General features: G+C 46.3%; 1 protein-coding gene across 1 annotated transcript in view; it reads right to left on the bottom strand.

Moving 5' to 3' along the window:
* Positions 1-21,306, bottom strand: part of LOC311142142 (A disintegrin and metalloproteinase with thrombospondin motifs 2-like) — an 85,065-nt gene that overhangs the window by 3,444 nt on the left and 60,315 nt on the right. The window contains 17 exon segments of the mRNA XM_084177734.1: positions 932-1,006; positions 1,128-1,257; positions 1,396-1,603; positions 1,780-1,912; positions 2,383-2,542; positions 3,287-3,450; positions 3,811-3,891; positions 4,029-4,152; positions 5,769-5,902; positions 9,318-9,493; positions 9,611-9,756; positions 9,892-10,005; positions 18,727-18,859; positions 19,141-19,287; positions 19,482-19,587; positions 19,701-19,857; positions 20,545-20,628. Of these exon segments, the coding sequence (XP_084033860.1) occupies positions 932-1,006; positions 1,128-1,257; positions 1,396-1,603; positions 1,780-1,912; positions 2,383-2,542; positions 3,287-3,450; positions 3,811-3,891; positions 4,029-4,152; positions 5,769-5,902; positions 9,318-9,493; positions 9,611-9,756; positions 9,892-10,005; positions 18,727-18,859; positions 19,141-19,287; positions 19,482-19,587; positions 19,701-19,857; positions 20,545-20,628 (2,272 nt within the window).

Here is a 21,306-nt window from a genome sequence, read left to right as displayed (position 1 = left end):
GAGGTATCTGAGTATCTTTTTGACTAATGCCTTACAATTACACACAAACAAACAAGCATTTAGAGATGTAAGGACACATTTCAGTTTCCTTGGTCTTACGCACAAAATGTGTTTTGAGTAAAAGTCACAGTACTTTCTGAAAGTGAGAATGAACCATACTCACCTCCCCATAAACATTCTGGCCTCCTTACTTAATTTCCATACTGTTTAATGCTCATTAAACATTTCACTTAAATATTTAGGTAGAATTTATACAAAAATACATATATGGTACGGTAACAGTCAGTAATGGAGAGACTTATTTCTGTGGAACTATTTCTGTTGATAATCGTGTATACATATTGTATAACTATAACGAGCATGAGTCTGCTGCACCTTTTGTGTTAACAATCATGGAAGAAATGTCTCTCCCAAAAAAAACTTTCCAGCTTCTTGTTATCAAATCCACTGCATAACTCCATATTCACTTCCATGGAGTGTCCCAGGTTGAAACCCAACAACACGCAACCAGTGAGCGACTCCATAAACAGAGGCTAGGCCACGACCATAGTCCTGCATTCAGGCATTAATAGAGCCTTATCAGGGTCGGAACTTCCATTTTTCTCTTCAGTGAGTGTTCAAGGCCAGCTCTGCAGCCTACAGTACAGTAAGACCCATGAAGGAGAGAGTGTATGTGTGTGAGAGAAAGAGCCAAAGAGCCAGAGACCACGGTACAAGAAGCCTCCATCCCCAGACAGAGAAGCCACAGTCAGGCAGGAGCTTTCAGAGCCATCCTCCAGTGTAGAGGAGAACAGGAGAAGAGGAAAAGAGGAAAAGAGCCACTATCAAGGCAGTCTGCCCCGCAGAGAGAGGCAGAGAGAGAAGGGTAGAGCCCAGGTAAGCAGAGGCATGCAGCGGACCCCGCGCTCCGCGCTATAGAGGGGACGTTTACTTGAGGAGATCTTGGGTACAGGAAACTCTGGGTTGGACCGTGACAGCCACTGGATCAAAAAGTTTTTTCCGTCACCTGAGAACAAAACAAACAGAAAAGGATTGTGCACGGTGTGAAAATCAAATAATATTGTATCAGTAATAAAAAATTTATGTATTTGTGTTCAATAACTTAAGCTTTGTGATTGGACAGTCACCTGTGCAGGGGACTAGCTGGCAGGTCCTGAGTGTGATGGGTTTGGTCTCCATGCAGAGTCCCACTGAGTTATCAGGAGTGTTACACAGAACCTGGCGCTCCTGGGTCCCGTTGCCACACGTCACCGAACACTAAAACACACACACACACACACACGACACTCCTCTGAGTTAAAGATTTCAAGGAAACAAGTGTTTTCCTGTCAATCTTATATTTGCTGTCGGTAATGGTGGAGAACTATTCACATTTGTCTTTCAACATCTACGTACCTGGGACCAGGGTCCTACTCTCCACTGGGCAGGGCAGAGCTGGCGGTTGCAGGGTCGTCTTCCCTCTGGCCTGTCATCATTACAGTACTTGCTATGGATGGAGCGTTGGCCACCGCCAGAGAGGGGCTGCTGACAGCGTACAGAGCGGCTCTGGTAGCCAGTCTTCCCACAGGATGAACTGCACTCCTCCCAGTCCCCAGTGATCCAACTGGAGAATAGAGTAGACACACACATCACCATACAGGTAGAGTGAGAACAGAAATGACTTACTGAGACATAACAGGAATATGAATAGCTTATATACAGACATAGTAATATAATAGTTACATAGAACATTCACAGCACACATATCAAACAAACACACACATAAATGCATTCACATACACTGGCTGGGAGCACTCTTTCTGGTTGCAATCCCTGCTGATAGCTCTGAGATTGTCGATGTTCACACAGTGGGTGCGGTGGACCATCTTCCCATCTGACTTTCTCCTGCAGCCAAACCTTGTGTACTGCTTACCTATAGAGGGTACAGAGTGTACACAATACCACTCACATCAACAATGTTGGTCAATATCCAAGGTTATTTGACAGCTAGCACTTTCCTGCAGTCAATGACCAAAAGAGCCCTCTGGCTTCATGGGTGAAATGTTATTAATAATTTTCCTAATTTCCTAATTAATAATGATGAATAAATCCAGTGTTTCTATGTCAAACAATTGTGTTATATTTCAGTCTTCTGTGATGTACAGTATATAAAGTGTAATATTGGGATGCAAACTCAAAATTGAATACATTTCAACTCTATATCTGACATGGTACAGGTGTCTTCTTTTTTAAAGCCCATAGCCATGTGTGTGAGGTTTATACTTTTGTTTCAATGTAGATGTGTTTAAGACTACCCAGAATCACTTTGTGTGACCCTGATTCAGCCCAATGCAGTAAAGGTTTTTAATAGCCGATTTATTGACACTTTTAAAGACTGCCTACCTCCTCCACAGGGTTTAGAGCACTGAGACCACTTCTTCAGAGCCCACTCAAAGTAGGCTGTGTCCTCCTGCACCAGGTTGCTCTCTATGGATGACTGCAGCTTCTCGTGGAGAATGTATTTGTAGGAGAGGGTCACTTTGGAGTCACCGTGGGAACGGATCTGTGGGAGGAAAAGATACAGTAAATGCCATAAATGACAAATTGTAAGTTATAGAGCAGCTTGAGATGTGGCAAACATGACAGTGACAATGATATGGTACGTTTTCTTTAACTACTGTGCATTTTCTTTAAAGGCCCACACTATTAGGTTGGAATAATACTGTGAAATTGTGAAAATGATCAATTTCAGCCTGTTTTGGTGGGATGTAGTTTTGGCCTTCCATAGAGACATCACCATGCGATAAAGTAGTTAATAAATCAATAAGAAAGAGAGTTCCAAACCTCTTTGCCAAAACCAGCAAATTTTTCATTTTCTCCTCCACACTCAGACCACTCCTAGACAATCCTAGCAAGATTCTTGCCTGAGAAATTGCTCTTTGCTAAGAAGCTATTTTTTAATTGAAAACAATCACAGTAACGTTGTGACCCAAAAATGATTTGATATTGAGATAAAAACAGCTGCATTGGACCTTTAACTAACTCCACATGAGGCAAACAGATGCTCTGAGGTTTTTTGCCAACGATATGGCTGGATAGTGGATACTCACTGCACAGAGAACATTTCAGGTTAAATGATTTCCTGAAGCTACTCCTACTATATCCGTTGGTGAGGTGATTTTAACTAAAAGTGGGTAAGGACGAAACAATGACATTAAAAACATTGCTCTGTGACATGTAGGCTACACATTAATACAGGTAATCTCAGCAATTTTTACTTGTCAGGGACCTGAGTATATTGACTCACCATGACCAGAACAGCATATCCGAGAGGTCCTGTGGTCTGGACGGTCTCCATGTCGTCATGGTTGTGGTACTCCCACTCCACCCCATTCTCTATCACCGTACGGGACTCTGGAAACTCATCCTCATCATTCAGAAACAGATGACCTGTGGCCTGGTTCTTCACCGCTGACACAAGGAGAACAAGGAGAAAAGGAAATATTAATGTTTGGTTTCTTTTCCCTCTCAGAATTACACTTTTGGTTATTCATAGCAGGAACAAACCAGAGACATTTGGCAGGATTATGATGATGAGCATTAGAGCAGTTTAAATCAGTATCTGCAGGTGATCTCTTCCCAGCAGTCCAGAGCCACTATTGGCAGTCAACTACAGTTGTCTGTACTCTCAGCCAAAACCTGACTGAAGCAGCAATTAATAACAACCCTCCTTACCCAAGCTAGTCACAGATGACTGATTTATAGAGGCCAACGTCCAGGATATTAACGACCCACTCTGATATTCACAGAACAGTTATTAAATAAACCTACCGAGGATGTGAGGGGTCCCCTTGAACTCCTTGATCAACAGATGCCTGGCCCCTCGGGGGATTTCAAGTATCTTGAGGAAACCTGAAACATACCGCAAACAGAATAGATGTGTGATGACGAAGAGGCTCCTTGGTATCAAAACAGCTTTAGATACCGAGAAGAGCATCCCTAGACTCCCATTAAAAAATAACAACTAGTGAAGTTGAGGAGGGGCTCACCTTGTTTTTTAGCACTTCTAGTGAAGTTCCCCTTGATGATCTTACAGCTGGAGTTGTCTCCACCACATATCCCACATTTGTCCTCCTGCGTGTCTGAGGCTATCTGGTTATCACAGCCCACGTGCTGTAGAGAGATAAGCTGAGTCAGTGTTTGGGAGTATGGGATCAGGCTGAGGAGTGGACCTGGATGGGTCAATCAGGACAAAGACATTCTTTCGGACAAAAAAAATTTGGACAACCTCCTCCCCCCCTCCCATTGCACATTCAACATTTAAGAGTTGTACAGTGCCGTCCACCTCATTACTCCTTCCTCTAAGCTGTGTGCGGGCGTGCAGTGGCACCGAAACTGCTGCGCACCTCCCCAGGACTGCCTTGCAGAAGAAATATCAGCCCACAGAGAGCAGCACAAGATTGAACTTCACTCAACTTTCTAGAGCAGTGGTCACCAACCGGTCGATCGCGAAGGTACAAACTCTGCCTCCCCAGCGGGCCCGGAGAGCAAATCAAGTGCACTATAGGACTACCGCTGGCCAATCGGATGGCTCATAATGTAGTGGGCATAAAAGAAAGTTACAGCAAAGTTGATACTGAGACTTCAAAACGTTTCAAACCATGACTAGAGAGAGACTGTCAACGAATACAGCAAAGAGCTGCTGTTTTTATGAGTGAGTTTAAGTTCTTACTCAGCACTGTCAACACTTTTGTATTCAACACTTTTATAAGCCATAAAATTTGCGTTTTTGTCTATTTCCATTCAGCGCTACAACAAGCACTGCAGCAGTAATGAATGAGTAGGAAAGTGTATCTGTAGGCTTACGTTGTTATTATTAGCGGCTTGGGTCTTTTTTAATATCGAGGAATATTTCAATTTCTCTGTTCATAAGAGTAACAACATGAATTTGTGCATGAGGCAGAAATAATGTGGTGTGACTCGAGTTTCACCATCAGCTGGAAGACGGTGTCCCTTTTTGGTCAGTGTCAGTAGGGGAAAGGGATCGTAGAGGGACGTTGAGAGGCGGACTCTCAGATGCAGGCGCCATCAGCCCAGTAAAATAAAAAACGATTGATTTAAATGTATGCTCACTCAGCTGTGCCTCACAAGTAATACAACAACGGATCTATTACCGGTGTGATCATATAGCCGACCTCAAATAATAATAATAAATAATAAGTCCCGTGTAGCTCAGTTGGTAGAGCATGGTGTTTGCAATGCCAGGGTTGTGGGTTCGATTCCCACGGGGGGCCAGTATGAAAATGTATGCACTCACTAACTGTAAGTCGCTCTGGATAAGAGCGTCTGCTAAATGACTTAAATGTAAATTACTCATTCTACTCTAATAAGGTGGACAGACAGTATAATATAATACATTATATTTCAATATTTATTCCATGGAAAGGGAAAGTAGGGGATAAAGGATTCCATACACATGAAAAGATGAATGAGAGAGAGAGAGAGAGAGAGAGAGAGAGAGAGAGAGAGAGAGAGAGAGAGAGAGAGAGAGAGAGAGAGAATGAATATGCATGTGGGTGCAATGGTTTTCGTCAGTATGGATAAACAGTGAGTTTGGCAAACCCACATGGAAAACGGTCATAACTTAAAATGCACCAGACCAGAGAAAATACCCAGTAGCAGGAAGAGATTTATGGGATTGTATAAGGCATCGTAATGTTTATGGCCATATTTAATAATGTCCCTTCATGCATGACTTCTGTAGGCCATAAGACCTGGGCGATGCCTACCTCACAGTCCCCCCGCACACAGACACTGTAAGGGTCTTTGTAGGAGCAGCGTGTGCCATCGTGAACCATCCTGTTCATGGCCACCACGTCTCCTGTCTCCTTGGACTGGCAGTAGAGTTGACATCTCTCATCAGCTACAGTACAGAGAGGAAAGGGGAGGAGAACAGGATATAGGAGTTAATGAAGAAATTATAGTCATACAGTACATGTTTTCAGCTTTCTTTGATTGTGCCTGTATTCCTGTCCATATCCCACCAGCACAAATGAAACAATTTGAACAAACAATATTTTTAATTCTATATCATACTATGTCTGCATTATTTTGTTTTAGTCATGAGGATACACATTTATGGCAGAAACAACAGAATAATACAATAGGGCACTGTAAGGGTGTGTAATGAGAACCTTCATTTATAAAGCTAATCAAATAACACAATAACAATATTTCACCCCGGAGGAAAGCAGGAGGGATATTCCTGAGTAATGACATTTCCATGTGTCCTTACTTAAACACTAGCCTGACCGACGTTCCCCCGACATGTGGAGAGGCATGGCCTGTCTGTCTGAGGAACTCTCAGATTCCCAAGTAAACCAATCATTCCCCAGTGACCCCACTCAGAACAATCATTATAGTCGCCAAGAGACTTGAGCTGCTGGGTCATAAACTGAGCTGATACAGCCTTCAAATCAAAATCAAATCAAATGTATTGGTCACATACACATAGTTTGCAGATGTTATTGCGAGTGTAGCGAAATGCTTGTGCTTCTAGTTCCGACAGTGCAGCAATATCTAGCAAGTAGTATCTAACAGTCCTACAACACAAACCTACTACACACAAATCTAAGTAAAGGAATGGAATAAGAATATATAAATATATATGTCATTATCATTATCAGAGTGGCATAGTCTAAGATGCAATAGATAGTATAGAATACAGAATATACATATGAGATGGGTAATGCAAGATATGTAAACATTAAAGTGGCATTATTAAAGTGACTAGTGTTCCATTTATTAAAGTGGCCAGTGATTTTCAAGTCTGTATGTAGGCAGCAGCCTCTCTGTGCTAGTGATGGCTGTTTAACAGTCTGATGGCCTTGAGAAAGAATATGTTTTTCAGTCTCTCGGTTCCAGCTTTGATGCACCTGTACTGTCCTCACCTTCTGGCAGATAGCAGGGTGAACAGGCAGTGGCTCGGGTGGTAGTTGTCCTTGATTATATTTTTGGCCTTCCTGTGACATCGGGTGCTGTAGGTGTCCTGGAGGGCAGGTAGTTTGCCCCCGGTGATGCGTTGTGCAGACTGCACCACCCTCTGGAGAGCCATGCGGTTGTGGGCTGTGCAGTTGCCGTACCAGGCGGTGATACAGCCCGACAGGATGCTCTCAATTGTGCATCTGTAAAAGTTTGTGAGGGTTTTAGGTGACAGGCCAAATTTCTTCAGCCCCCTGAGGTTGAAGAGACGCTGTTGCGCCTTCTTCACCACACTGTCTGTGTGGGTGGACCATTTCAATTTATCAGTGATGTGTACGCCAAGGAACTTTCCACCTTCTCCACTGCTGTCCCGTCGATGTGGATAGGGGGGTACTCCCTCTGCTGTTTCCTGAAGTCCACGATCATCTCCTTTGTTTTTTTTACATTGAGTGAGAGATTATTTTCCTGGCACCACACTCCCAGTGCTCTCACCTCCTCCCTGTAGGCTGTCTCATCGTTGTTGGTAATCAAGCCTACTACTGTTGTGTCGTCTGCAAACTTGATGATTGGGTTGGAGGCGTGCATGGCTACGCAGTCATGGGTGAACAGGGAGTACAGGAGGGGGCTGAGCACACACCATTGTGGGGCCCCAGTGTTGAGGATTAGCGAAGTGGAGATGTTGTTTCCTACCTTCACCACCTGGGGGTGGCCCGTCAGGAAGTCCAGGACCCAATTGCACAGGGCGGGGTTGAGACCCAGGGCCTCAAGCTTGATGATGAGCTTGGAGGGTACTATGGTGTTGAATGCTGAGCTATAGTCAATGAACAGCATTCTTACATAGGTATTCCTCTTGTCCAGATGGGATAGGGCAGTGTGCAGTGTGATGGCGATTGCATCGTCTGTGGACCTATTGGGGCGGTATGCAAATTGAAGTGGGTCTAGGGTGACAGGTAAGGTGGAGGTGATATGATCCTTGACTAGTCTCTCAAAGCACTTCATGATGACAGAAGTGAGTGCTACAGGGCGATAGTCATTTAGTTCAGTTACCTTTGCATTCTTGGGTACAGGAACAATGGTGGCCATCTTGAAGCATGTGGGGATGGCAGACTGGGATAGGGAAAGATTGAATATGTCCGTAAAGACACCAGCCAGCTGGTCTAAATGTCTTACTCACGTCAGCCACGGAGAAGGAGAGCCCACAGTCCTTGGTAGCTGGCCGCGTCACTGTGTTATCCTCAAAGTGGGCAAAGAACTTGTTTAGCTTGTCTGGCAGCAAGACGTCGGTGTCTGCGACGTGGCTGGTTTTCCTATTGTAGTCCGTGATTGTCTGTAAACCCTGCCACATACGTCTCGTGTCTGAGCCGTTGAATTGCGACTCCACTTTGTCTCGATATTGACGTTTTGCCTGTTTGATTGCCTTGCGGAGGGAACGACCATATTCCCCGTCACCTTGCCATGGTTAAATGCGATGGTTCGTGCTTTCAGTTTTTCGCGAATGCTGCCATCTATCCACGGTTTCTGGTTAGGGTAGGTTTTAATAGTAACTTGTGAAGTAGTGTGAATATCAGTGCAGCCAGATGCTTCTCCTCCTTCTCCCCCTTCTCCTCCTCCTCCTCCTCCTCTTCTTCCTTCTCCTGCTCTTCCTCCTCCCTTTCCTCCTCCCCTGCTCTCCACTTAGAGCTCAGCTGTCTGTTTTAGCTATGGGCCACCTTATGTAACTTCAGATTTTTATGATGGTTTGCCATGGAAATTGGTCCTGGCCTCACAACGGAAGAATGAGAGCAGTGGTGTAAACTTTTTCCTCTCTCTGCCTCTACAAAGCCTCCAGGTCAACTTCTGAGTAAAAAAGCCATCTGGCCTCTGAACAGTCAATGGGTGGAGAAGGCAAGCACAACACAGGAGGTTGGTGGCACCTTAATTGGGGAGGATGGGCTCGTGGTAATGGCTGGAGCAGAATAGGTGGAATGGTATCAAACACATAGTTTCTATGTGCTTGATGCCATTCCATTTGCTCCATTCCAGCCATTATTATGAGCCGTCCTCCCCTCAGCAACCTCCACTGATGCACAAGTACCAATCAAAGAGGAGAGGTGTTAGGATGGAGAAAGTCCAACTCTTATTATACCCTGCTTATATTCTAGGTATTTTTGTGTCCATTTTGTGAGTGTACTTGTGTAGATTATGATATTTTCACGATGAATAACTAATCGTCAAGAAAGTGGTAGTTATGCTATAACACAGTCCACATGTTTAAGAATAGTGCTAAAGGAAATTAACGTCAGTCTGAACCCTTCTCTGGTCCCTCTGTCTTTTTCCAAGCCAGGCCTTTTGATTCACAGGCAGCGCTGTGGACTTACGGTCAGGATGCTCATAGGGCAGCCAGTGGTGCTTGGTGTTGTCATACTCAAAGTATGGGTCCCACATCTTGCACTGCTCCTCCCTGAAGTCAGCGAAGGGCTTGGAGCACTCCTCTAGGTTGCACAGCTGGAACTCATAGCTGTTGCCATAGCAGGTGCGTCCTCCATTGGCAGGGCTGAGTTATGGCAAGGGAGAGAGACAGCGGGTATTCCTTACATTTGAGACATTTTAGACATCTTCCTATCATGAGGAGAGCGTAAATGCATACATATCAGTCTTGTGTTGTACTCACATTGGGTTGTCACACTGACGGGTCCGGAAGCGCACACCACCCCCACAGGTGCGAGAGCAGGAGCCAAAGTTACTCCACGTGCCCCAAGCACCATCCTGCCTTAGAATGTCTGGGGTCAACTTGATGCAATAACCCTTGAAGCAGTGCTGAAAGAGAGGGAGGGAGGGAACGAGAGAGAGATAGAGAGAGAGAACCAGGGTGAGAGGAAGATAGTTGTTACTGCTTATGTTTACACAAACACTGTAGCAAAGCATTAACATGTAAAGAGGAATCTTTCTCACCTTCCCCGGTGCACACTTAGTGCCGTCGATGGGCGGACCCTTCTTGGTTTTGCAGAAGAATGGGTTTTCTGGGTGACTGCACCAGAGCTGCTTGCAGGGGTCATAGGTGCTGTACTAAAAGAAACAGATTCATGCTCTCTCTCACACATGTAGCTGAAGAAAGCTTCCCACAGCCTTGACATGTCAACCAAGAAAACGTCAACAGTATTGTGTGTACACAACCGTCCAACATTGTCATTGGTGGTATTAACTTAATACTATACCAGTCCAATATATCTCTAATATTTTTAATAGTTGTAAGCTTACACAAGATATGGTTTACTCAGGTCAATAAATAATACAGACCTATAAGCTTGCTGCCAGCTCTTAGCAAACTGTTGGGAAAAATTGTGTTTTACCAAATACAATGCTATTCCTCTGTAAACAAATTAACAACAGCCTTTCAGTGTCACGACTTCCTCTGAAGCTGCCTCCTCTCCTTGTTTGGGCAGGCTTCGGCGTTCGTCGTCACCGGCCTTCAAGCCACTGGCGCTCCTCATCTCATCATTCCATTTGTTTTGTCTTGTTTATTACACACACCTGGTTCATATCCCCTCATCAGTACCTGTATAAGTGTTCCCTCTGCCTCCCATGTCTTTGTGTGTGATTGTTTACTGTGGAGGTTACTATAGCCTGGTGGAGCTATATTGTATTGTGTATCGCCGGGATATTCACCCGTGTGCCTTGTTTTCTCCAGTGCGCCGTTTTACCGCACTGTAGCGTTTCACGCATTGCTGTGTACCGCTGTATTGCCGAATAAACCATTTATTCTGTGATTTACCCTCCTGCGCCTGACTCCGTCCAAAATCACCCGCTACAGAATCACACAGCCAACAGAGTCAGCAGGAGCGGGGAATATGCCTAGAGTCGTTGAGCGGGTCCGGGAGCATTCCAACATGTTAGCCAGCTTGGGCTAAGCGATGGATCGGGTTCTCCAGGTCGTCCAACGCCTGGAGAGGAGAGGACCCGACCCTTCGGGACCAGCTGAGCGACCGGATCCAGCCACCCACACCCCAGCGCCCAGAGGTATTCAACTATCTCGACCAAGGGAGCACGACGGGACAGCGGCCCGCTGCCAGGGATTCCTCCTGCAGCTGGACCTCTACTTTTCCACCATCAGCCCGGCACCATCGGAGCGGGAGAAGGTGTCCACCCTCGTCTCCTGCCTCTCGGGGAAAGACCTGGAGTGGGCCAACGCGGTCTGGAGTGAAGGAGGAGACGCGTTGGACAATTACGGGGCGTTCAATCGCCTCTTCCGGGCAGTCTTTGATCATCCCCCTGAAGGTAGAGAGGCAGGCGAGCGTCTGGTCCATCTGAGGCAGGGGACGAGGACCGCACAAGACTTTGTCCTGGAGTTTAGAACTCTAGTGGCTGGGTCCGGGTGGAACGAGCGGGCCCTCATCGACCACTTCCGCTGCAGCCTGCGTGAGGACGTCCGAAGGGAGCTAGCCTGCTGGGATACCACGTTGACTTTCAACCAGCTGGTGGACATGGCCATCCAGTTGGACAACCTGCTGGCTTCAAAAGGACATCCTTGAAGGGGCCTGCCCATTTCACCCCCCTTCAACCCGGATTACGTTCCGATGGAGCTGGGTGGTGCAGCGATCCGGGAGAACAGAGGACGACAGATCCAGTGTCACTCCTGTGGCAAGAGAGGACATTCTGCTGCACGCTGTCGTCCGAGTTCTTCTGGGTCTGGAGGCGGCAGGTAGGGCACTCTCGCATCACCCCAGGTAGAGTAAACCCACACTCGTTCAGAGCCCTCTGCTGCGTACTTCACCATACACGTCAACTTTCCTAATTCCCCAGCGTAAGGCGCTGGTCGATTCAGGCGCAGCTGGGAACTTTATGGACAGATCTTTAGCTAATAGTCTAGGTATTACATTGGTTCCCCTACCCATTCCATTGCCCATCAAAGCACTTGACAGTCGACCATTAGGGTCAGGTTTTGTTAGGGAAGTTACAGCACCAGTCACGATGATTATGCAGGAGACCCATAGGGAGCAAATCACCTTTTATATTATTGCGTCCTGTGATTTCCCTGTTGTGTTGGGTCTTCCCTGGCTCGCACTACATGACCCCACCTTTTCATGGCCGCAGAGGGTTATTACGGGGTGATCGCGAGAGTGTCAGGGTAGGTGTCTAGCTGTTTCAGTATGTGCAACCACGGTGGAAAGTCCAGACACTACCTCCACCGTGCGCATTCCCCCCGAATACCTCAACGTTTTCCAAAATGAAGGCGACCAAATTACCACACCATCGGTTAGACACTGTGCCTCCCAGGAGTCATGTATATCCCCTGTCGCAGGCTGAAACGGAGGCTATGGAGACACACGTCTCCGAGTCCCTGCGCCAGGGGTTCATACGTCCCTCCACTTCGCCCGCCTACTCAAGTTTATTTTTCGTGAAGAAGAAAGACGGAGGTCTGCGCCCTTGCATTGATTACCGGGCACTTAATCAAACTACCATTCGCTATAGTTACCCTCTACCCCTCATCTCCTCTGTTATCGAATCAATGCATTGGGCACGCTTCTTCACAAAATTAGATCTCCGGAGTGCGTACAACCTGGTACGTGTCCGGGAAGGGGACGAGTGGAAGACAGCATTTAGCGAAACCACGGGGCATTATGAATACCTGGTGATGCCGTACGGGTTGATGAATGCTCCATCAGTCTTCCAGTCCTTTGTGAATGAGGTGTTTCGGGACATGCTTGGTCGCGGTGTGGTGGTCTACATCGATGACATTCTGGTGTATTCCGCTATGTGCGCCGAGCATGTGTCCCTGGTTCGCAAAGTGCTGGCCCAACTGTTGGAGCATGACCTTTATGCCAAGGCAGAAAAGTGTCTGTTCTTCCAACAGTCCGTCTCCTTCCTCGGATACCACATCACCACCTCAAGTGTGGAGATGGAGGGAGACCGCATTTTAGCTGTGCATAATTGGCCGACTCAAACAACGGTAAAGGAGGTGCAGCGCTTTATTGGTTTTGCCAATTAATATCTGGGGTTTATCCGGGGCTTTGGCAAGGTCACAGCTCCCATAAACTCTCTGTTGAAGGGTGGGCCGTCCCAGCTCCGCTGGTCTGCTGAGGCTGACAGGGCTTTCAGTAACCTGAGGCATTGGCTCGAGGGGGCGAAACACCCTTTTCTCATCTGGACTGACCACCTTAACCTAGAGTACATCCGGGCAGCGAGGAGGCTGAACCCTCGCCAGGCCAGGTGTGCCTTGTTCTGTCTCCTGAGTGGCGCAGTGGTCTAAGGCACTGCATCGCAGTGCTAACTGTGCCACTAGAGATCCTGGTTCGAATCCAGGCTCTGTCGCAGCCGGCCGCGACCGGGAGACTCATGGGCGGCGCACAATTGGCCCAGCGTTGTCCAGGGTAGGGGAGGGAATGGCCGGCAGGGATGTAGCTCAGTTGATAGAGCATGGCGTTTGCAACGCCAGGGTTGTGGGTTCGATTCCCACGGGGGGCCAGTATAAAAAAAAAATATATATATATATAGGTATTCACTAACTGTAAGTCGCTCTGGATAAGAGCGTCTGCTAAATGACGTAAATGTAAATGTAAATGTCTCTGTTCACCTTAGCCCCGGTACTGGCCCATCCCGATCCATCATTACCGTTTGTGGTGCAGGTGGATTCGTCCGAGGTAGGGATAGGCGCTGTCCAAGCTCCGCCCCATGCCTTCTTCTCGAAGAAGCTCAGTCCGGCGGAGCAGAACTACAACGTTGGGGATAGGGAGCTGTTGGTGGTTGTCAGAGCCCTGACCGCGTGGAGGCATTGGCTCGAGGGGGCGAAACACCCTTTTCTCATCTGGACTGACCACCTTAACCTAGAGTACATCCGGGCAGCGAGGAGGCTGAACCCTCGCCAGGCCAGGTGTGCCTTGTTCTTCACCTGGTTTATTTCCCGCTGTCATACATACCAGGCACTAAGAATGTGAAGGCAGACGCACTGTCACGGCTGTACGACACAGAGGAGAGGCCCATAGACAACACCCCCTTACTCCCGGCCTCCTGCATTGTGGTGCCGGTAGTGTTGGAGGTGGACGCGGACATAGAGCAGGCGTTACGCACAGAGCCATCTCTACCTCAGTGCACAGCTGGGCTGCGGTATGTGCCGTCTCTTGTCCGTGATCGTCTTATCTATTGGGCACACACGTCCCCCTCTTCTGGTCACCGTACAGTGCGCTGCCTGACCGGGAAGTACTGGTGGCCTACCTTGGCTAAGGACGTGAGGGTGTATGTCTCCTCCTGCTCGGTGTGCACCCAGAGTAAGGCACCTAGGCACCTTCCAGCGGGTAAGTTACATCCCTTACCAGTTCCACAACGGCCATGGTCCCACTTATCAATTGACTTGCTCACTGATCTTCCCTCTCTCAGGGTAACACCACCATCCTGGTCGTTGTGGACTGCTTTTCTAAAGCCTGCCACCTCCTTCTTCTGCCCTGTCTCCCCACGGCCCTGCAAACTGCGGAAGCCCTGTTTACTCATGTCTTCTGGCACTACGGGGTGCCAGAGGACATAGTGTCTGACCGGGGTCCCCAGTTTACATCAAGGGTCTGGAAGGCGTTCATGGAACGTCTGGGGGACTCGGTCAGCCTGACCTCTGGTTTTCACCCCGAGTCTAATGGGCAGGTGGAACGGGTGAATCAGGATGTGGGTAGGTTCCTGTGGTCCTACTGCCAGGACTGGCTGGGGGTCCTGGCAGTACGACCATATCTCAAACTGGCCAATAAAAAGAAAAGATTAAGATGGGCAAAAGAACACTGGACTTTTTCTTTGCAACTCTGCGTAGGTCAGCATCCCGAAGTCACCTCTTCACTGTTGACGTTGAGACTGGTGTTTTGCGGGTACTATTTAATGAGCTGCCAGTTGAGGACCTGTGAGGCGTCTGTTTCTCAAACTAGACACTCTAATGTATTTGTCCTCTTGCTCAGTTGTGCACCGGGGCCTCCCACTCCTCTTTCTATTCTGGTTTGAGCCAGTTTGTGCTGTTCTGTGAAGGGAGTAGTACACAGCGTTGTACGAGATCTTCAGTTTTTTGGCAATTTCTCGCATGGAATAGCCTTTGTTTCTCAGAACAAGAATAGACTGACGAGTTTCAGAAGAAAGTTATTTGTTTCTGGAAATTGTAAGCCTGTAATCAAACCCACAATTGCTGATGCTCCAGACACTCAACTAGTCTCAAGAAGGCCAGTTTTATTGCTTCTTTAATCAGCACAACAGTTTTCAGCTGTGCTAACATAATTGCAAAAGGGTTTTCTAATGATCAATTAGCCTTTTAAAATGATAAACTTGGATTAGCAAACACAACGTGCCATTGGAACACAGGACTGATGGTTGTTGGTAATGGGCCTCTGTACGCCTACGTAGATATTCAATTTTGTTTAAAATCAGCCATTTCCAGCTACAATAGCCATTTACAACATTAACAATGTCTACACCAGGGGTGTCAAACGTCCGGCCCGCGGGCCCGGATCAGGCCCGCAAACGGGTTTAATCCGGCCCGCGAGATGATTTTGTAAAGTATAAAAATTAGCTGCCATTTTTCAATAAAAGAAACTGCTGTTCCAATTGTGTCCACTGGATGGCGCAATAGCAATTGTGTTAAGCAAGCAAACTGTTTAATACCGGGGCAGAGCAAATAGGTCAAGCAAGTGCAGCCAGTCCGGATGAGCTACTTTGTTTTGCCCGCGATATTTATTACGGCTTCTACTTTTAACATTATGTGCTTTGGCACCCTCATTGCCCCAATATGTCTCTGTCAAAAAAAGAGAAAAGTGGACGCAGAGTGCAGAGTGTTCCAAGAAAAATTGTCATCCTTCTATTTATTCACGGAATTGAATGGGAAAGCTGTATGTTTGGTGTGTTCACAGCATGTTGCAGTGCTGAAAGAATATAACCTTCGTCGCCACTATGTGAGTCTTCATGCCGACAAATATGACAACTTTCAAGGACAGCGGAGAAGAGAGAAGGTGAATGAACTGTTGGTGGGTCTGAAGAAACAGCAGTCTGTGTTTACTCACAGCCGAGACATCAGTGACGCTGCAGTGAAAGCTAGCTACCTCATTGCTAATGAAATCGCAGTGGCTTCAAAACCATTTAGTGAGGGTGAATTTGTAAAAACATGCATGATGAAGGCAGCGGAGATTGTGTGCCCTGAAAAGCACCAGGCTTTTGCAAATATCAGCCTGACAAGAAACACAGTTGCAGACAGGATTTCCGATCTTTCAGTGGATTTGGACAGCCAGTTGAAGCAAAAAGTAAAGTCATTTATTGCGTTTTCGGTTGCAATTGATGAAAGCACGGACATTACAGATGTTGCACAACTGGCCATTTTCATCCGCGGAGTTGATGACACATTGACCGTCACCGAGGAGTTCGTGGAGTTGGTGCCGATGACAGATACAACGACAGCAGCTGATATTTTCACTGCACTCGTCAGCCCCGCTGGACAGGGTCGGAGTGGACTGGTCCCGCGCTGTCAGCCTGGCTACAGATGGTGTGCCCTCAATTATCGGGAAAAAAGCAGGCGTTGTGACAAAGTTCAGAGAGAAAGTGCAATCTGCAAATGGAGGACGTGATTTTTGGACTTTTCACTGTATTTTGCACCAGGAGGCTTTGTGTTGCAAGTCATTAAAGATGGATAACGTCATGAATAAAACAAAGCTGCGCTCAAGGCTCACGCACAAGCACTTGAATCACATCCTGAAGTTGGCTGCCACTCAGGATGTGACGCCTGATATTGATGCGCTGGTGAAAGCTAAAAGATGCCAGGTATCAAGAGTCAAATAAACTATGCAACCCCACTTAAAGTGCTGCATGAGACACCCTGATATAGTTCTGTGATCTGTGATATACTTCTGTGAATCACTGAGGCATTGTGTGTTTGTGTGTTGTTTGTCCTCAGAATTTCAAATAACTTGAGGTGTTTTATGATTAATAGTGATGTTGTGCTTTTGGACACACTGTCCTCAGGCTCCAGCTTTATGTTTATATGTTTTTATGTTGATGTGCTATTGTTTTTAATTGATTTTATTTTATTTGTATATTTAACCTATTCTTGACTCTGTGGTTCTTGCACTTGTTTGGGGAACAGGATTTCATTATTTGTATCTACATTTCTGCCTGAGAAATGACACCCTGATATAGTTCTGTGATCTGTGAAACAGTTATGTGAATCACTGAGGCATTGTGTGTTTGTGTGTTCTTTTTCTTTAGAATTTTCAAATAAACTTCAGGTGTTTTATGATTAATAGTGATGTTGTGCTTGTACTATTTTGGACACACTGTCCTCAGGCTCCAGCTTTATGTTTTATGTTGATAGTATTAAAACAAAGAAAACAATCTGAAGTTGTTGTTTTTAAGTTATATATACCATGATTTTACCGGTCCGGCCCACTTGGGAATAGATTTTCCTCCATGTGGCCCCTGAGCTAAAATGAGTTTGACACCCCTGGTCTACACTGTATTTCTGATCAATTTGATGTTATTTTAATGGAAATTACTAAGTGACCCCAAACATTTCAACGGTAGTGTACATTACCAAGGCCCTTAAACAAGAAATTGAACTTGGTCAAATCTGATTCACCAAGACAAAACATAATGTTTGAATTACATACAGTACATAGAACCACACATACTATGAATCTATTGCTGTCCCTCACAGCACAGTACAGTCAGATACAGTTGCAGGAGTATGTTTCACGTATAACGCCTTAACTCCAGTAGTTTAGACTGTAGGTTAAAATCACCCCATCTTTGCTTTCTCCATCACCATCAAATAAACTAACAACCTGCGTGCGAACATTCAGTACATGTAACCTGGCCCTAAGGACATGGAACACATCATGAAGGTATGTGTGTGTGTGTGTGTGTGTGTGTGTGTCTGTGTGTGTGTATGTTTCTGTGTGTTTCTGTACACACGAGGACAGGTCTGTAAAATACATTATCTTACACCAGACAGTCCACCAAGCTTATAAAATACTAACCCTGATCGAAACGAATGTACATGAATGTCACGAAGGATAGACAGTGACATGGTTGACCACCCTTACAGACACCTTAACAGCTACATGGTTTGTGGACAACATTAAACAAAGAAGTTATGGACACACTTCTCTGACCTAGGCTTATCCCTTCCCTGCTTTGCTGAACGGGCCACCCCTTCACAGCTAAGGAAATAGTTTGACAAGAAAGGGAAGCAAAGTGTCCAATAGGCACTCCCTCCAATTTACGCCTGAATGTGATCTAAAAACCTGCTGTCACAGCTGTCATTATTCTCTTTTTCCCACATCAAACAAAAACCATCTCTCCAAATAGTTCAGCCTTTTCAATATAACTGACTCTGAAATGTTGTTTTCCTCTTCAGAGGGGCAATTAAACAAACCCGTTATTGTTTTGTAGTTCTTTTCATCCAAAGACTCACATGACACTGAAACATAATGAGGTCATACTGCAGCAAAAGATCAAGTTAGCCTGCTTTGAACTCATGAGTTCATAAAAATCGGATTTGTTCCCCTGGATGCTTTAAAAGCTAAGATGGCTCCAGTTTTATGGTCACGCCCTGACCTAGACCTAGACCTAGTCAAGGAGGAAGTCAAGGACGATGGTCATTAGAGAGACCCTGGTGTGAAGCTCTATTGAATTTGACCAGCGTAGGCCCCAGATGGTGGCCTTTCTAAGGGATGGATATTCAATTCAATTGGTACCACCACTAGATGCTGCTGGTGTGGCGACTAGTCATCTTGTTGGGCATATGGGTGCGTACGGGTGTGGAGTTGATGAAGGACTCACCGCCGTGCACATGGTGTAGCCGGCGCCAAAGTCAAATCGACACTGCTCGTCCATGGAGTAGTGTATCCCTGGTAACTGTGGCAACGCCGGCCAGTCATGGTCAAAGGGGTCGTCACGGAGACAGTCATAGGAGCTATGAGAGAAAAACATGAATTGGAGTTGAAGACTTTGGTTTCGATCTAACAGTTGAATAAACATTTCAAAATCTAACCCTTCACTGTAATCACATAAGGAATGAGCCACATGACTGCAAGACAGAACAGAACAAGACAGAGAAACCTCCCTAACTAACCTGATCTAATCTGTATAAGACCATTAGACAACATAAAGCCATGTTCTATTGGGGATTGAGATGTGTCGGTTCTGACTGTGGGAACAGAGAGAGGTCAGAGGTCAGGGTTGACCTGAACTCACTTCAGGTACTTGCTGAGCTCCGCCTGGCTGCATCGGGACCAGTGGAAGCGATGGAAGGCAGCCTGCACCAGAGGGGCCATGATGCTACCCATGGGCACCTCATCACCACACTCATTACCAGGGGGGCCATCATGCTCCATACCCAGCCTGACAGGGGAGGACAGGATGGCTTCAAATAAACAGCAGGCACTAATACACAGCTGTGAGTATGCGTGCATGTGTAAAAACATTTTTATAGAGTTTCTTGTTATCCTACAAAATGTAAATGCATAGTAGTAACTGCAGTAATAAATGTATTTGTGTATACTATGTGTTGAACGGTGTGTATAAGTGTGTCTCACACGTGTCCAGTCTCGTGTGCCACGACAAAGGCAGAGGAGAAGCCGTCCTCGTGGTTGAGAGTGCAGCTCCGCACTGGGTGGCACATACCCGTCACAGGAGCGTAACCTAAGCAACGAGAAAGAGAAAGAACGAGAGAGAAAAGAAGAAAGGAATATGTATACAGTGTGCACACACGTGACGTGTATACTGTATGAGAGCACATTAAGTATCTCCAGTACCTTGCATGCCGGAGGGACCGAACTCCTGTCGGGTGAGGAAGATGGCGTGGTCATGGTACTCTGGATCACTCCTGTCTTCCTTCTGCTGCAGGAAGGCCCAGCGACATATGTTCTCTAGACTCTGAGATGGGTTCCCCAGCTCTATCAGACTCATAGACTGGAGACAATACAGGAAAGGACAAACTGTCACCACATTACCTCAGTCCATTCTTACAACATTGTTATGCTAAAACACTAGATCAGTTATTGATGAGGGCGACTCATCAAGAGGATGTCGACAACTTATTTTTGTATATTTCCCTGTGTGTCTGCAATGCATTGAAAAGGCTTTTTTCCAAAGTATTTCTGGCATATCCTGCTAGCCAGTAGGTGGTACTCTTGAAGGGACAAATGCACAAAGATGCCATGACAGCAAATGAGGAATTCTCTCATATAAACTGACAATCACAGGCAATCCATAATACAATTGATGAAACAACAAAACAAAATGCTTTTTGCACACAAGAGATAATGCCTCATTCTGTCACTACAGTAATGGGGTTCTACTATTAAATTTACTTAACCAAAGTAGATACAGTAAAGGACTATTCTTTTTTTGATCAAGGTTTTTTGTTTAAAGATTATACAGACAAACACACACAAACACACACACACACACACACACACACACACACACACACAACTGATCCTCTACCGCATCAACCCCACACCGACCCACATGCTCCAACAGAACCCCACCGCAATACCAGAGTACAGGAGTATTCTGACATGGGGATCAGTCTATCTCCTACAGGTTACATCTGCTGACCATGTGAGTGAATGACTTAAGCCTATTGTCTCTTACCTTGGCAGGACACAGCATGATGATACGGACCAGAACCACGTTGATGTGAGCACCCAAGGTACGATCCTGGTAAATCTCATTCACCTGCAGAGACAGACAGACAAACTGACGGAAGCATGTGGCCTGCGACTACAGTACATAATCATAATGCATATTACTTGGCTGACTTATCTGAGAGAGGTTGGATATTGTGCAGGAAGGGGACATTTATATGTTGGAATTCTATCAATGCATCATGTGCACCTATTCCCCAGAAATGCACCTCTTGCTAGGAATGCTCTTCTCTCTCTAAGAGGAGGTCTAATTAAAAATGTATCCACCCATATTTTATGTCTTCTGTCACTATTCCAGTCCTAACTGTCAGAGATTAGTAGGAGAGGCAGGGGTGTCCCAGTTACCATCTGAGTGAGCATGTCCCAGAGAGGGATGGGCTCCTCTGGCCCTGTCTGGCCCGTCTGGCCCTGTCTGTCTGTCACACCTTACTCATTTACACACCTCACCTGTCCTGGCCCAGGGGAGGTGGCCCATGACAGTGCAGGGAGAGTGAGGGGTTATCTGTGTGTGTGTGTGTGTGTGTGTGTGTGTGTGTGTGTGTGTGTGTGTGTGTGTGTGTGTGTGTGTGTGTGTGTGTGTGTGTGTGTGAGAGAGTGAGTGAGTGAGTGAGTGAGTGAGTGAGTGAGTGAGTGAGTGAGTGAGTGAGTGAGTGAGTGAGTGAGTGAGTGAGTGAGTGAGTGAGTGAGTGAGTGAGTGAGTGAGTGAGTG

Source organism: Coregonus lavaretus (assembly GCF_964263955.1).
Source record: "Coregonus lavaretus genome assembly, chromosome: 15".
NCBI classification, from domain to species: domain Eukaryota; kingdom Metazoa; phylum Chordata; class Actinopteri; order Salmoniformes; family Salmonidae; genus Coregonus; species Coregonus lavaretus.
This window is presented reverse-complemented; position numbering and strand designations above follow the sequence as displayed.